Source organism: Tympanuchus pallidicinctus, unplaced genomic scaffold (assembly GCF_026119805.1).
Source record: "Tympanuchus pallidicinctus isolate F22 unplaced genomic scaffold, pur_lepc_1.0 scaffold3, whole genome shotgun sequence".
In the NCBI taxonomy this organism is placed as follows: domain Eukaryota; kingdom Metazoa; phylum Chordata; class Aves; order Galliformes; family Phasianidae; genus Tympanuchus; species Tympanuchus pallidicinctus.
The window spans coordinates 4,843,986-4,860,633 of NW_026294747.1; the positions used below are offsets into that span (position 1 = coordinate 4,843,986).

Genomic DNA, 16,648 nt, shown 5'->3' on the forward strand with positions numbered 1-16,648 from the left:
AAAAACACACACAAGCCAGGGGAAATGCCTTCATTTCTGCACAAAAGCTAATTATGTATATTCTCCAGCTACGCTTTTCTCAACTGAGAGAACTGTGGAGAGGTGACGGCCTCGGGATGTGCCAGGGGAGGTTCACAATGGATATTGAGAAAAACTTCTCAGAAAAAGTGGTGAGGCATTGGGATGCACTTGCCCAGGAAGGTGATGGAGACACCATCCCTGGAGGTGTTAAGAGTCACGGAGTCATGGCACTGACAGACATGGTGGGGATGGATTGCAGTTGAATCTTTAGAGGTCTTTTCCAACCTTTATGATTCTATGATAACATGACATCATTAGACAGGTCTATTGCCTGGCCAAAGAGGAGATTGCTAAATTTGTCTAACGCACATCACCTTCACACAGCTAAGAAACATAGGTTATAAAAATCACAACTTCATCTTTTGCCAAATTCTGCCACAAAGATATCCTTTTTCAGCACAGGCTTTCTTCACCTCTCTGTTCAGGCCCCCAGTTGCTGGACAGTGACTGGATCTGCTATCAGGGCTTTTCCACCATTATTAAGTCAACAAAATCCACAACTTAAATCAAGCCAGCATACTATTATATGATTGCAAATCATGTTATTTATTTTTGGAAGCCAGGTAGACTGTCTTCTTACCATGATATCCAAGGATTGGCTGAAAAAGCCTTGTGGGCAGCCAGTTTAGTGGGATACCATATGTATTTTAATCAAAGAAATGGGAGGTAAGGTAAATTTGTATATTCTTGACATAATACTGGAACTCTACAGAAGTGGTTTCTGAGTCAGGGCTCATGGGTAATGCGTTCCCTGCCAGACCCTCTGAGATTGCCTGCAGCTTCAGAAAATAAAAATGTTAAAACTGAGGCCAATACAAAGATGCTGCCTGCAGCATAATTGCTCACTGTTGTTGCGCATCGGCTGGCGAAGGTTAGGGAGCACTGCTCTGTGTAACTGAGCAGGTTTGCAACGATATCAGAAGTCTGTTGTGTAATAATGCTTTAAGCAAGTCAGGTAGAAATAAATGCAATTTTATTTATTTATTTATTTTATCTTTAGGTAGTGGTAATGAATTTTTACTGAGCACACCGTGTTTGAAGAACGCTCCCAGATCGATGCCAGGTACTCTCTGCCTCAGGCTGATGGAAAAACAGGTACTTTAAAGAAATCTGGAAAGCTGTTATTCAAGTTAGATGAGGCTGAAGTCCTCCTATGCATTTCAAGTAATTTAGTATTCAATGTGGGCACTGATTCAAGTAGACGTTTTAGGAATAATCACCTGATATACAAATATGTGATTGATCCCTTGGTAAATGAAAATTACAGAAAATCACAGGTCTCACCAAAATTGCTGCTTGTGTGAACAAATTAAATTGGATTATAAGAACAAAATGGATTTGTCTAATTTTAAAGAATCCTTATCCAATGATTGCATGAATTACTTTAATTTGAATGTTTTTTAGTAAGAGAGAAGCCAGAATGGCTGCAACTAATACTGGATACAAGCGAACTTAGTATTGTATCCAGTGTTTGCTTGTATATCCTTATTCATTTATAGAAGAGCTTCCCTTCTTCCTTCTCTGAATATTTTCGTATTTTTCCTGGTTTCCTCCAGACTTTTTGGCATATCCAAACATTTATCAGTAAGCTGCACTTTGAGTTGTACTTCAGACTTTGCAAATGACAGAAAATGTTTAAGAATATACTGAAATAAGACTGCCCTGTGCTAAATGAGCTAATGTATGTCAGAGAATATTAAGGAAAACAATGTGAGGCTGTGATGATAGCCAATCTAGCACCAAGGCTTCGCAGTACGACAAACGTTTCAACTTCTATTTTAAGTCTTTAAATGTCTCCTTCTCATACTAAGCAAACTCCACTTGATGATGTAAACATATTAGGCTCCTACTTCAAACCGTACTCTGCCTTTCCCTTATGATCAGAGATGTACAGAAAGAACATCATTAATCTTTCAGCATTTCCGAGCAGCTGGAGCACAGCTTCTTCATTAAGAAGCTTCCTGACGTGAAAGTTTTAAAATCGGTGCTATTGCCAAGATACGAAAAGGCAACCATAATCCTGAAACACGCAGACACAAACACTCAGTTTGCATCTTGTCAGACCTACAACCCCTACACCTGCTACAGTCATACGAGAAACAGCCGGTTTGCCTTGTGAAAACGCACAGCTGAAAAGTTAGAATCGTAGAATCATAGAACGGCCTGGGTTCAAACTGTGTCGTACGTATGCTGCAGCGCAAACCCTACGTCTCCACAATTAAGGCCACAGGAGCACAGCAGGAGCCCCGTAGCCCCGCGACACGGCGGCGAGGCATCGGCCGCGCTGGGCAAGGTCGCTCCGAGCCGGGCCGTCCTCCGAGGCCGCGGGCCAGCCGCCGCCTGCCGGCCAGGAAAGTTGCCCGCGACCCTGCCCGCAGCTCGCAGGCAGCCGGCGCCGAGCTGCACCGCGGACGCTCGCTAGGCGAGCGGGATCGAGAGCGATCGGGGGGCTTCGCCCGCCTTCCGGGGATGCACCCAGCGCCGGGGCTGCGGGGAGCTCCCGCTCCCGCCGCCGGCATCCCCGCGGGCCAGCAGGCCTCGCTCCACCGTTCCCGGCCTCCGCCTGGGGAACTCGCCGTCCGCCCGCAGCCGGGAACGGCGCCGGCCGCCGCGCCCGGCCCGCCGAGCCGCCCCGCCGGCCATACCTGAGTCGGTGAGGCGGGGCCGGGCTCTGTCCCGCAGGTAGTAGATAAAATCCCGGCAATTCTCGTTCTCCACCGCGCCGACGGAGCACAGCTCGGCCAGCAGCTGCAGCGCTTTCTGGCAGATCTCGTCCTCCCTGTCGCCGGGCATCGCCCCCCAAGCATCCTCGGGAGCGGAGCGGAGCTGTGCGGTCAGGCGCCGCGCCGCTGCCCGCCGCCCGCCAGCAGCCCCCCGCGCCGCCGGGCCGCCGCCCGCATCCTCCGCCAGCGCCGCCGGCCGCCTGCCGCACCCCCCGCCGCTAGCCGCGCCGCCGGGGGCCGACCCGGCGCCGCTGCCCGCCGGCCGCGCCGCGCCTCGGTGGCGGAGGAGGATGATGGAGAGGAGGAGGGTCCCACCAGTTGAACGCGGGAGCCGGGAGGGCGGGCGTGCGCCCCGCCGCGCCTCGGCAGCCCTCCCCGGCGGGGAGCGCCCGTCCAGCCGCTGCCCTGCCCGCCGCTGCCGGCGCCTCTGCCGGTGGGCTGCGCCTTTCCGCTGGGGCGGCGCGACCGGGCCGGGAAACCGGGGAGAGGCTCGACAGGCGGCAAACCTCGGGGAAGTCTTCCTCCTCCTCTTCATCCCCAGCCAGGCCCCAGGCCCCTCTTTGCTGGTCTCCGTTTGGTCTTCATTTAGTTAAACACCGTGAGGTTTTGTGCACCGCTGCCTACTCGTTTTCAGAAAGAATTACATTCGCTCAACTAGTTGTCTTGAAATTATTTTTCTATACGTAATGTGTGCCCTCACTCTTGGGAACCTAGTGGAGGGGAGAACCTTTATAATGTCATGGCCTTGTAGCAAATGGTACGCTCCAGCTGTTTGGTGTGGTGGGTTCAAAAGAGTTAAAGCACTGGTGACAAATCCCGGGCACCTTAGACTTGGACATGGCTTGAGAGGCAGGCATAGCACCGGAGGCAGGCGTGAGAGCCTCCTGCCCCCTGAGGAGGCAGCTGTGGAAACGTAGGGGTGGCACAGCCTTCTTCCATCACACGTGGTTATCACAAGAAATAAGCTGTAAGGTGCTGCTTCCCTTTTAGGACTTGTAGGCAGGGTGGCTGGTTGATGTAGGGAGAAGTAGCCACCACGTTTAACCTTATGTTTGTGTCTCTGTATTGGGATGGTTTGACCAAATCTCAGAGGCCAGAATGATCTGGGAAAGTTCAAACTGGCATAGATGTTCAGCCTACTGTTTAAAGACTGGTGATAATGGTTCTAGAAATAGTGTGTACAGCAACATCTTATGTAGAAGTTCTTTTGAAGAACTGAAGTAAGTTAAATTGTGTTCTGTTAATGGAGATATTAACAGCAGGAATTGTTTAGTAGTGTAATGATTTCTAGTGCTTTGGCAGCATTGCTTTTAGCATGACTTTTTTCTCATTTACAATAGAAAAAGGATGTCTCTAAAGTGTGATTGTATAAGCCAAGTATAACTTCCACAACAAACAGGCATTTTTTTCACTCTGGTTTTTCTTAGAAATTACTAAATGATAAAATGGTCTGCAGCTGTTATAGTTGCTGAAGTCATATTTTTAAAGCCCAGAGATGTTCATGCCATAAGTTTACGTTTTCACATCTAAGCAAGAGGAAACTTCCTACTAGCCTCAATAAATGCTGCACAGATACTTATGTTAGTGCTGCCAATAGCAGTGGGGTTGACTTGCTTCTCCAAGCATTGGAGAAGAGAGGGAAAAGAGAATTTGGAAGAGTTGCTGTGAAACACAGTGTTCTTGGAAACCAAGTAGCAGGCAGTAGGAGTACTGCTGCTGCTCTTGTGCTACAGTGAAGAAGGGCTTCACTGCAGCACAAGAAGAGATTTATAAAACATAGGAGAACTCTGATATACCAGAGTCTCTTTGGGGGAAAACTGACTTCAGAAGGCTAAATGAATTATTCACGTCTGTAAGCTCTCTGTAAGGGAGCAACTCTTTCATCTCTAACACCAAATTGAGTACCGCTCCATGCTGGGGATAAAGAGGACGAAAGACAGAGAAGCTGTCAAAGGCCACTGTTGGAGACATCTGTCAAGTACAATCTGAGGAGTCCAGTGATCATGCTGGTGTTCCATTGCTTGCACTGTGTCCAGGATGGTTGAATGTATCAATTGAAAGGAATATTAATGTATTTACTCAAGTGTGGTTTTGATCCTGTAGCACCATAAGCCCATCATTAACCTGGAATTCTAGCTCACTGCAGAATGAACTCTGGACAGCTGGGTGATGGAGTGGTAAATTCTTTTTCTTTCTCCTCTAATTAAAGTATCTTGTTTCATTTTTGAATGGTAACAATTTGAAGGTGCTGAGATGTTTGTAATGCAGGTGATGGCAGGAAATTTCTCACAGCCTAGTAGAGGAAAGACCATGAAATTGCTTGGATGTCATTCATAATAAACAAAGACATATATTCTCAAAAGCACTGAGCATATACTAAGTGCATTATCCAAGAAAATACCCATGTCTTTTTCTAGAGATAACTGCAGTAAATGTAATCTGCTATGTCTAAAAGCAGATGCAATCTCTCCTTCCTATGCACATTTGTGAAAACTGGATTACCTCTCCATTTGTTGCCATCACGTATGTGTTTTTGTACTTGCAGTCATCCCTAGTTTTGATGAGTTTACTCTTGTCTCAGCTGCAGATTTTGCCCATTCAGGGCAGGTGTTCTGCTGAAGATCACCAGTGAATGCTGCCCTAATTAACTGTTGTCCTGAAAGGGCATTGCATGCAGCAGAGGGCCACTCCTTTTAACCATATGTTGAATGTTAGAGTTTGTAATTACTGACCATAAGGGAGGTTGTGATGAGGAGAGTTTGGCCTCTTCTCTCAGGCAACAAACAGGACCAGAGGAAATGGCTCCAGGTTGAACCAGAGGAGGTTTGGATTAGATATAAGGAAGAAGTTTTTCTCTCAGAGAGTGGTCAGGCACTGGAATGGCTGCCCAGGGAGGTGGTGGAGTTGCTGTCCCTGGCAGTGTTCAAGAGGCGTCTGGATGAGGAGCTATGAGATACGATTTAATAGCTTGTGGTAGCAATGGTAGTGGGAGGACAGTAGGACTAGATGATCTTGCAGGTTGTTTCCAACCTTGCGATTCTATAATTCTATGATTCTATGGATGGACAACAGGCCAGAGGCTGAGTAATCTGCACCATGATCAAAGAACTCAAAGTTTCTGGCTGGATACCAGTCATTGCTTGTGCTTTCCAAGCCCACTCCGTGTCCTTCACGGCCCCAGAAGGTATAGAACAAAAAATCACTTGAGCTCCCACTCCTTGAACTAAATGCCCCGAACCCATGAAATCTCTTTTCATAGTTCATAGGTTTCTCTGAACAATTTCATCACTGCAATTTCATCTCCAATCACAAGGGAAAAGTAAGAATCTGACAAAGCAAGTCACAGACACCCCAAATGAAACCTGGCTTTCAACAGCATTGAGTGTCACAACCAAGTTCAGTGTTTGCAGTTTATAATCACCTGGACCTTGAATGTACCTTCACAGTGGAGTTGCCATGATATGAGGTGCTCCTAGTCAGTGCTTTAACTGTACAAAAGATAAGTTTTATGTCATTTGGTTTTTTACTCATTTTCCTCCAAAATGGGTGGAGTACAACATGTACTCAGGTTCTCTGTAGTGTCTGAAATTAAAGGCTTCAGGCCTGAACCAGGAAGCATTTATTAGTGCCTACTAATATGAATTCTCACAGGAAGCATAAACGTATTTATCCAAACAAAACACATAAGCTGACTTGTCACTGGGTTTTCAGTTAACAGAGAACTTTCTGAAGCAACCGAGTCACACAAGGAGACACGATCCAATTTTGGCTGATCTGAATTTTGAGATAACAGTCTTGGAAAAAAAAAAGTATGGAGAACTCAGCTTGCTAATTAATATTTCCAAAGTGTCAAAGGTTATAGCCAAGTAAAAATGATGGGAAACCTTCTGAGCGTCACATAAGAAACCAGCTTTCAGCACATTTCCTTGTCTGTGCAGCTAGGATATCTCCAGACTGACAGCACTGAATCCAACTGGCTGCTCAGTGAAGCTGCTGAAGTAAATACTGACGTGGCTGTGCTCCAAAGCAGTACTGGGCAGGACTCGTGCATTTTTGAAGTAACGTTTAGCAAAGTTCTGAGCACCACTGGGCAGTTTGTGGTTGCAAACAGAAACTGCATCAACTCTAGCGAGTTCTCCGTCATTTAATGTGTGAGTGCCTTGTTTCAGATGATCATAACTACAAAGCAGACAAATGCTAGGCAATTTCACGAGGTGCAGATGAATGGAGAGTAGAGCGCAGGAGAGAAAAACCAAGGTAGCACTGGAGAGAGGGAAGCTCTGCACGACTACCCGTGGCAAGTTTGCCATACTTGTGAAGAGTGCTTGTATCTCGGTACATTGGAGAGCCAGAGATCTCAAAGCCTTTCCTTTCCCTGATTCTCCGTTTTATTATGGTCTAATGGAATTCGCTGCAGTACCAGAAAAGAATGCATCAATCCCTCCTCTGCCCCAAAATGCTCTGTTTCAAGAGAGCGCTGCACACCACAGCCCATGAAGTCAGCTGTAAGCAGTTACATTGGCCTACTTTGCCGTGTGCTTCCTTGTGATTTTTAATAGCGCTACGTGTCTTCTTTATCCCAAACCAGCAGTTCTCATTCTGTGGACTAGAATCTCTGCTGCCATGCCACAGCTTGAAATTATGTCACAACACAGATGCGCATCAACGCAGAAATTTTCCTATGTGCTCCAAAGCAATCGGCCTCCAAACACAAATCTCTGATAGCAGAGTGATTGTTCTTCTAATCCCAGCTCCTCTGAGCATAAAATCTTCCTCCTGTAATACAGACGCTTATTCCAACAGGAAAAGGCAGCACTGGGCTGTTTAATGGAAGAAATAATTAAGCGGATCAACTTCAGATGAATACAGAATGAACTAGATAAGCTTTTCATACAGCTACCAGGCAGATTACGCTGTTCTCTGGCTCATCAAGGAAAGAAAACAAGATGCTCTTCACAAAGCATGAGGACTGACACACGCTCCTGAGACAGACCTCCCTCTTTCAGGAAGGCATCCCTCTTAGTGAGTTGTTTAATTTTCCTGCTAGGTTGCAGATGCCAAACGAGTAAATATTCTTCTGGTAGGATGGCATTATGGTGTCCTGAATTTACAGGAAGAAGCCATAGAGGCAGAATAACTGGCGTGGATCGTCTCAGATGCGTAGGTGCAAGCTCTACAATATTTTAATGTGCTGCTGAAGAGTTACGTGAGTAGCTCCTCTGAATCTGGGGAGATTACTCTTTTGAGTAGGATTCAGTTCAGCACAGTAGGGAGGCAACAAATGTAGTTCATAATTTGTAAGGCTGGAGATTGGAATAGGGCATAGTGAACACAAAGTAGCCTGGAGTTCTGGTGATTAAAGGACGCGTTTAAGCAGAAATAATCAGAAATAGAGTTTGTAATAGGAAATTTATATGACTATAAGGAAATCTCTTTCAGATCCTTTGTCAGTGAGAAAAGGCTATATAAATGCAGATGTATTTTATGGAATTAATGTCATTTACTCATTTTATGTTATAAAAACAGTATTTTTACTCTATTTTGGTATCACAGAACCACAGAGTGGCCAGGGTTGGAAGGGACCTCAAGGATCATGAATCTCCAACCCCCTGCCACATGCAGGACCACCAACCTCCTCATTTAATACCAGACCAGGCTGTCCAGGGCCCCATCCAATCTGGCCTTGAGCACCTCCAGGGATGGGGCATCCACAGCCTCTCTGGGCAGCTGTTTCAGCACCTCACCACTCTCTCTGTAAAGAATTTCCCCCTGATATCCAACCCAAATCTCCCCTCCCTCAACTTAAAGCCATTTCCCCTAGTCCTGCAGTTATCAACCCTTTCAAAGAGTTGATTCCCCTCCTGTTTGTGGGCTCCCTTTAGGTACTGAAAGGCTGCAATGAGGTCACCCTACAGCCTTCTTTTCTCCAGGCTGAACAAGCTCAGATCCCTCAGCTCCCCTTCATAGGGGAGGTGCTCCAGTCCCCTGATCATCTTTGTGGCTCTCCTCTGGACCCTCTCCAACAGCTCCCAGTCTTTCTTGCACTGGGGTCTCCAGACCTGGACACAGTACTGCAGATGGGGCCTCACAAGAGCAGAGTAGAGGGGACAATCAGCTCAAAGTGTTATAGCAAATGGCATTGCATCAGGCTGGTGACCAGTCACTAGTGGGGTTCTGCTAATCTCCATTATGGGGCCAGTTCTCTTCAATGTTCTTAGAAATGTTCTGAATGCAGGACTTGAATAAACAAAAAGTAAGTTTGCAGCTTATACTAAAATAGGAAGAGCTGTTTAGTCCCACAAGAGTAGGGAGGTACTAAGGCTGTTCAAGTTCAAGAAGCATTTAGACAACACACTCTGGTACAGGGTTTTATTCATAGCTTAATGACAATTTACTTTCAGTCTTCTTAGAGTTCTTTTTAATGTGCACTTGCTGATGTATTTCCACATATTACTGGGGAAATCTGGAAAAAGGAGAGATGAAGTTAAGAATTCAGATGCTGGGAGTAAATGTCTGTGTAACACTGTATGTACAGTTTGTATATGGTATGTGTGCTTTGAACAACCATTGGAATAAATACTTGAGTATCACTTGCAACAATCCTGAGGGCAATGGCACCAACCCCAGCTCGACAGCTGTTGGGAGAAAATGGTGGCACATGCTGCAGGCAGGGTGGCGTGCTGAGGTGGGGATGACATACTGCTCTAAGTTAATAAATCCCCACCATCTCACAAAATATCCCACCCTTGGGGGATATTTTGTGAGAAATTCCTTCTTCCTGGATATTCAGTGAACGCTTGCAAAAGGTGTGTGGTGATGAGGTGATAAGGCAACTGTGTGTATGGAAGGATAAGGCCTTAAAAGCTCTTTTCACTTTTGATATGATCTTATGCTTGTTCTTAGGGAAGGCTTCACATTTCATGTCCAGTTTTCTTTATTTCTGGGGTTACCTTAGCTTGTCGTTTTCTGTAAACACTCTAGAGCTTGTGTTGAGTCCATCACTGCCCTGGCCTCAAGGCAGAGTTTGGACGTGTAACCCCGTTTTCCACAAATGTGAATTCAGTCAAGCTTGCACCTCGCTTCAAGCACCATAATACTTCTGTGCTTAATTAAATGAGACAATCCATGTCTCTTAAGTTTAGACACTTCCCCAGTATCTCTCTGAATTAGGGCTGCTTGCAGTTAATGCTCCTGGACTGCTTGTTTGAGCAATAAATGATGAAAATAACGTTGTTTAATTTCCATTTCTCTTTTGCTTAATTCACTAGAGGAAAAGAGAGAAATGAATCCCATATGATGTTTTGGTTGCTGTGTAACTTGCTATATCTAAATGCAAAGGCTGCTGCTGCTGACCTGCTCCTGCACAGAATGCAGTGCTTGGCATAAATTCGTAAGGCAGAAAGAGTAAAGGGGGACGTCCAGGTCATCTACAAAACAAGAAAGAAACCAATAAGTGATTTATTTTCCTATTGCAGTTGGAATAGAGAGCGAGTAGATGAGCTGTGCTGCTGTATGAGGTATTTTTGAGGAAAAGAAAGGAAAGCTGTTTCTTTAGTGCAATCATAACAAATTTATGACTGAAGCCCCAAGTATAAATGAGTTTCTTGGAGACCTACCGGTAATACAGCAATACACGCTGACAAGTACTTTATCACAGTAGAAATGTGAGCAAACTAAGGAATATATTATGATTAATAATTTTATTGTTAATTCTCCTCATTAAACTCTCCAAGGTGACAAATTGTTTAATGAAGTTATTATTGGTAATAACTTTGGTCTTTCTTGACAGACATACAATCTGTTTTGTTGCTATCAATAGTAAGATTAAATTTCTGTAGCATCAATTAATTAATAATTAAATTTTAAGGCATTCATCAAAAGAATCTTTGAACTTTTTTGGGGGGTTCAACATCATAATACTTAAAATCAGGGAGAAATGCTTATAAAATGTGACAGCATGGCTTTTTTTTGTTTCCAAGTGGACATTTATCTGTCACTGGAGTTGTCTAACATTTGATCAAAGTATTTAAAACTATACTGTAAATACTTAATAATTAACAGGTCAGGACTTGCATTCAGTTATGTCTCAGAACATAACCTATATTTGCTTGAATATAGAAAGAAAATCTTCTGAGTTTATTTTCTGCTTCTCACATTAGGAACTAACATTGCCTAGTAAATGTTATTTAACTGACTGTTGCCTAATGTAATCACAGTGTAACTTCTTAAGCTGACAATCTCTGATATTAAAGTCATATTTATGGTTTGTATCTGAATCCAAGCTTCCGTTAATCACAATACAATTAGAGTTGGATGGGAAATGCCGTTCCAGTTCCTTGAAATTTTGAGGAACACCGTATCTTCCGTTCCACAGTGTGGGCAGAAGATCCTTCAAAGTATTTTTTTTTGTTTTGTTTTTATTTCAGTTTTGTTTGCTTGGTTGGTTGGTTTTAGTTTTGCTGATAAAGTAAGTGTCTTCATTTAGCCAAAGGTTTTGTATCTGAGTCAAATGTTTTCTACATGAGCTTCCTGACAGCTAATTTTGCTAAATGAAACTGAGAGGAAGAAAGGAAGTTGTTTGTCATTCTGCCTGTCTTTCTGTCTTGTCTATATTTGCAGGTATCTCATTCCACCCCAACCCTCTCTCCCATGAAAGTCTGCTATTCCTATTAACATAACAAAGCAAACAGATTGAAATTTACTTACAGAAACTTCCTGAGCTAAAAGATCCCTGGCAATTAGTATTGAAGCTTATGAAAGGGTGTTTGTTTGACTAACAAGATTCTTCTTTCTCCCTTGAGACTGAAGAGACTTCCCATTTCTCTTTTTTTTTTTTTTCCTTTAAATCTGTGCAGCTCATAAAATCTTCACTTAAAAACATTATTTGCTTTCCCCAGGAGTCTGAGCTCTTCAGTCCTAGACTTCTTACTGCCATTAGGTCAGTGGAGCTGATATGAGCTTACTGTGGATTGGCTTCACTCTGCGCATCCAGCTATTTTTCCCTCAAACCATGTGGAGAAGAAGAAATGATCCATAGCCAGCTGTAGCCTTTGCTTTTCCCCACTGTTATGTTTCTGTTCACACACAGGCCTTTAAATTTTATCACAGAATCACAGAATCACAGAATTGTAGAGGTTGGAAGGGACCTCCAGAGATCATCGAGTCCAACCCCCCTGCCAAAGCAGGTTCCCTACAGCAGGTCGCACAGGTCGGCATCCAGGCAGGTCTTGAACATCTCCAGAGAAGGAGACTCCACCACCTCCCTGGGCAGCCTGTTCCAGTGCTCCGTCACCTCACTGTAAAGAAGTTCCTTCGCACATTGGTGCAGAACTTCCTGTGCTGCAGTTTCCAGCCGTTTCCCCTTGTCCTGTCTCCACTCACCTCAAAACAGTCTGGCCTCTCCATTCTGCCCCCCACAGCTTAGATATTTATGACGCCAGCTTTACATGAAAACTGAGATTTAATTGCATCCTCCTGAATAAAATGGATAATTCCAGTGCCAATCGCACTTTTAAAGACAAAGATTACAGCTTCCACTCTACTGCCTGCATTCTTTGCCTATAAATCCCTCTGCTGATATAAAGGGATTAAATATTCTGAAATGCTAGCTGGACCAAGTCATTGTAATTTCATAAAAGCAATGAATAACACCTACATTACTTATTATTGTCTTAGGAAGAAACAAAACATGACAGGTATGCTTCTTTCAGTACACTTTGTTTTACTTTACCAAACACCATGAGGACTCAATTCAGCATACATCATGCTTATTGTCCAAATCAACTTTAACTTCAACCTCTGTCATACCTCATCGATCTAAGGCAACCTGCTAAATACTGTGCAAATGGCAGCTTTATGTGCTGAAATGAAGAACTTAAATATGATAATATTTATGTCATGGGGAAAAGAAGTTAATAAAATTGTACGGTTGCACACAAATTACTTTCAAATATCTTTTTTTTTTTTTAATTGTTTCTAGCATTCTTTGTAGGTTTTGTAATACCTTAGCAAAGACCTTGGAAATTGATGACTTTTACAGACCTGAATTTAGATACAGCATTTTATATTTCATTGATCCCATTTTATAAGCTTCCCAGGCTTACTCACGCATTTTATGCTAGCCTATACTCAGTCATAGAATACTTTACTTATAATTATTGTGAGCATAAAAATGCCAATACAGCTCACTTTCTTTTAACAGTGTACACAGACTTCTCCTCTCCCAGCCAAATGATGCTCTATAATTCCCTGAAAGAGTAACTGATAGCAAGGTCAAGTAATGTAGTTCTTATTCTTAAAAATGTGCTTCTCTGTCTCAAGTCAGCACAACCTTTCCTCAACACTGGAATTTATTGTTTGGAATTCATCTCTAATGTCCCACAGAACTGTCAAAAAAAACTCAACCAAGCCTACCAAGAGGAGGATAGAAGAAAGAGTCCTTCAGAAGGTTTCTAGGCTCAGAAAGACATGAACTCAAGAGACTGGGGTATTTGGGATAAAATGATATTTGGACACCTGAGGAGAGACATGATCATCAGAAGGACTGTAAACACCAATACTGATCTATAACCGTATTACTATTCAGTCCAGCTGCTCCTGTCCTCATCCTAATCTTGAAGCAGTTTGTGTATTTAGTATTGATTTTAGTTGTTTATCATATTTTGCAGAATTCAGACATTTTCCTTGACTACTCTCAGTAGACACGTGTGAGCTTATTATAAAAACTGTATACATATCATGATTTTTCATATACACTGAATTCAATTTGAGCCCAGTTTCATTGATGTATTTAATAATACCTCCTAAGAAGGAATATTTTAGGCAGCTGTTTACGTATGTTTCTTCAACCACTCGAACGTTAAAATCTGTAATTTAAATTTCACTATTCTGTTAAAAGAATTGAAATACATTTCATCTTGCTGATTTTGCTGTGAGCTCCTTACAATACCCTAGTGGTAGACAGTTGAATTTAACTGGAAGGTTAGTGTTCTCAGAGTAGTTTGGGAGTGGAAACCCCAGATCAGAATTCATCTATAAATGCAGTTTGTTAATACAACTACTGTAATGGGATTTTAGATATTGAATTTTCAAACTGAATCAGACTCCACTGCACTTGTATAACTTGCCATTAAATTAGTTTCATGGAGAGATTTCTGAAAATGCTCTGTACCAAGCGTCCATGCAGTAGGCTAACTGCATAAACACGGTTATTGTGTTATCAACTTTTAATATTTCCATATGGGGAATGATGAGAAGCACAAAAAATGAATGGACATCGCTAAGTTTCCTACACTGCCACAAATAGGAAAGCCTGAGTGCTAAGGTCTTGTTTGCCAGCATTCTGCTGTCTTCCAGGGTCATCAGACTGGTGAAAACAAGGTTGTACAGCAATGTTAAGCTAAGGAGTTGTACTCAGCAGCCATGTATCCATGGAAGAGTTTCTGCTCCATAGATCCTCTACTATCCCAGGAACAGCATACAAAATTCCATAATAGAACGTGCTACACAAAAAGAAAATCCTTTACTTGCCTTGGATTGAAACTATCACGCAGCACCAAATGTATCTCGCCTGCTTATTGTTAAGTTGTAAAGGGTATAGAAGTGAAGGCCTTTGGTTATGTAACAGTACTCTTAGTTAAATTATTCTGTAGCTTTTTAAATTAGCAGTTTTACGGTCTGCTTGTGTTTTGAGTTTGTTACTGTTTTTAGTTTGAGGAGTTTTGAACATGGATATTTAATTGTTTGCTGCTAGGAAAGAGAAGCCTTTCATATAAGGAGTTTTGTTTTCAGTGAGAATTCTGTGGCTCAGTTTCACACTAGTCTGACCTGAGTTTAAGCTATAAGCAGCAGTATCGTTTATTTTCTGTGGAATCAAAAGGATTGAAAACCTTACTTAGCCTTCCTCTGTGTTCTGTGCTTTACCTTAATAAAACACCATTTTGCCTTGGGCTTCCTGCTGACTGTGCTGTAATAGCTGCATCCCAAAACATGTCTGTCAGTGCATACCACATCTCTTTCTATCTAGCTTGGTATAGCTGCCTATTGAGTAACCTTCTGTAGCATCAAATGCTTACCAACACAGGAATGCTGGAGAATACCTCATCACAGAGATATCAGTGCAAGGATCCTATATTTCTCATCTTGTTTCTGTAATGATGCAACACACCTGTGTCGGGCTGTACCACACAGCTGTGGATGTTAGTGATCTTGTAATTAGGTGAGGCTGTGCTTGCAGGAAGAGATAAGAGTGAGCACATGGCTGCAAACACTCAACAGCAGATTTCTTTCATTTTTCTTTCTATCTGTAGAATGAGAGAGCTCACAGTATCAAGGAAATGTTGTATGATGAGCTATATAAATACCCCAGAGAGCCTTGGTAATAGGGAAATGTGAAAGTGTTTGCTGCAGCACTTTTTATTTAAAATTAATATTGCTTTGAATAGAGATTATCCTATATGAAATGAAAGACTATGCTTTGCACAAACAAGTTTGAAAGGAGAGGATTACTATCAAAATAAAAGCATAAAGCATGCTTGGCTGGTCAAGACAATAGAGATAGAATAGGATACAGGAATATGTGTATGTATACAAAATGGCATAAACACGGAGAAATAGAAAGAAATCACATTATAGCTGGCTGTCCAGAAAACATTTTATGCATAGTGAAAGATGTGTAATACAGATCCAAATAATAGCAAGCAAAAGAGTCTGAGTGACTGTTAAATTCATCAGAGATCAAAGCACATTTGATATTGGAGGTAGAGGAACTGCAAGGATTCTCCATGCTACCTCAACATTTTTCATTTCCTGCTACTTTCCCTTTCCTCTTAATTTTAGCTGTGGTTGGCGTGTGACATCCTAGCTCTTTTAAACTAACCTTACTGTTAAGCAAAACAGATACTGAATGCTTTTGGTTTTGTTTTTTTTTTTTTTGCAGGGGTCTTATACTCAAGTTTTTCCAGGTCTTGTTCTTTTGTTTCTTATTGCTGTTTGTGTCTTTTTGCTAATCCATTGTGCCCTTCAATCTCCAGTTCTGGTGTTACATACTCATAGTTTTCTCTTGTGTTTGTTACACTTGCACTCCATTTAATTCATCTGTGAGTTTAATGTTTAATTCACTTGTAGCTGCTCAGCTTCTCCCACTTTTCTCAGGATAATGGTCTCTCCCTTCCATGAGACTGTTAAAAATACCTGCACGTATCTGTACTTTGTAATGCTTAATTAGCCAGGTCCAACATATTTGTCTCCTTCAACTTCTTGTTTTGTCTTCTGAAATAAAACTTTTTCTCAGCATCTTTCATTAACCTGTTGCTTAACCTGTACCAAATACATGTTTCAGGTGCAGGAATTTCTCACTAACAGCTGTAAGTCTCTTAAAGCTAGAGTTCCCATTCTACAACACAGGGAGTAAAGATAACATTAACGGTATGGGGTTCTAAAGTAAATTGTGAAAATATCACAAATAACTTCTTCATCTACTACCTGATTACAAACTGGAACTGGTATCCAGGGCTTTCTAGGTTTTGGTGATTCCACAGAATCGTAGAGGGTTGGAAGGGACCTTCAGAGATCATAGAGTCGAACCCTCCTACAAGGTCACACAAGTAGGTGTTCAGGTGGGTCTTGAACATCTCCAGAGAAGGAGACTCCACAACCTCCCTAGGCAGCCTGTTCCAGTGCTCCATCACCCTCACCGTAAAGAAGTTCTGCACAAATGTATGCAAGAACTTCCTATGCTCCAGCTTCTGACCATTTTCCCCTTATCCTGTCTCCACACATTTCTTGGTTTCCTTTAACACTGCCAGCTGAAATGGATTAGACAAGGCTGAAATTAATCCTAATGC

At 42.6% G+C, this 16,648-nt stretch overlaps 1 protein-coding gene and 1 long non-coding RNA gene across 6 annotated transcripts in view; one reads left to right on the plus strand and one right to left on the minus strand.

Annotated features, from left to right (window-relative positions):
* Window positions 1-1,920, plus strand: part of LOC128086802 (uncharacterized) — a 46,497-nt gene extending 44,577 nt beyond the window's left edge. Inside the window, exon 3 of the long non-coding RNA XR_008209534.1 lies at window positions 1,082-1,920. This is a non-coding gene — a long non-coding RNA (uncharacterized LOC128086802). The remainder of the gene's footprint in view (window positions 1-1,081) is intronic.
* Window positions 1-2,942, minus strand: part of SYT9 (synaptotagmin 9) — a 69,471-nt gene extending 66,529 nt beyond the window's left edge. For all 5 annotated transcript variants that reach the window (XM_052695728.1, XM_052695727.1, XM_052695726.1 and 2 more), the window contains exon 1: window positions 2,727-2,942. In XM_052695728.1, the coding sequence (XP_052551688.1) occupies window positions 2,727-2,874 (148 nt within the window). In that variant the 5' untranslated portion in view covers window positions 2,875-2,942. The remainder of the gene's footprint in view (window positions 1-2,726) is intronic.
* Between the last annotated feature and the right edge of the window lie 13,706 nt (window positions 2,943-16,648).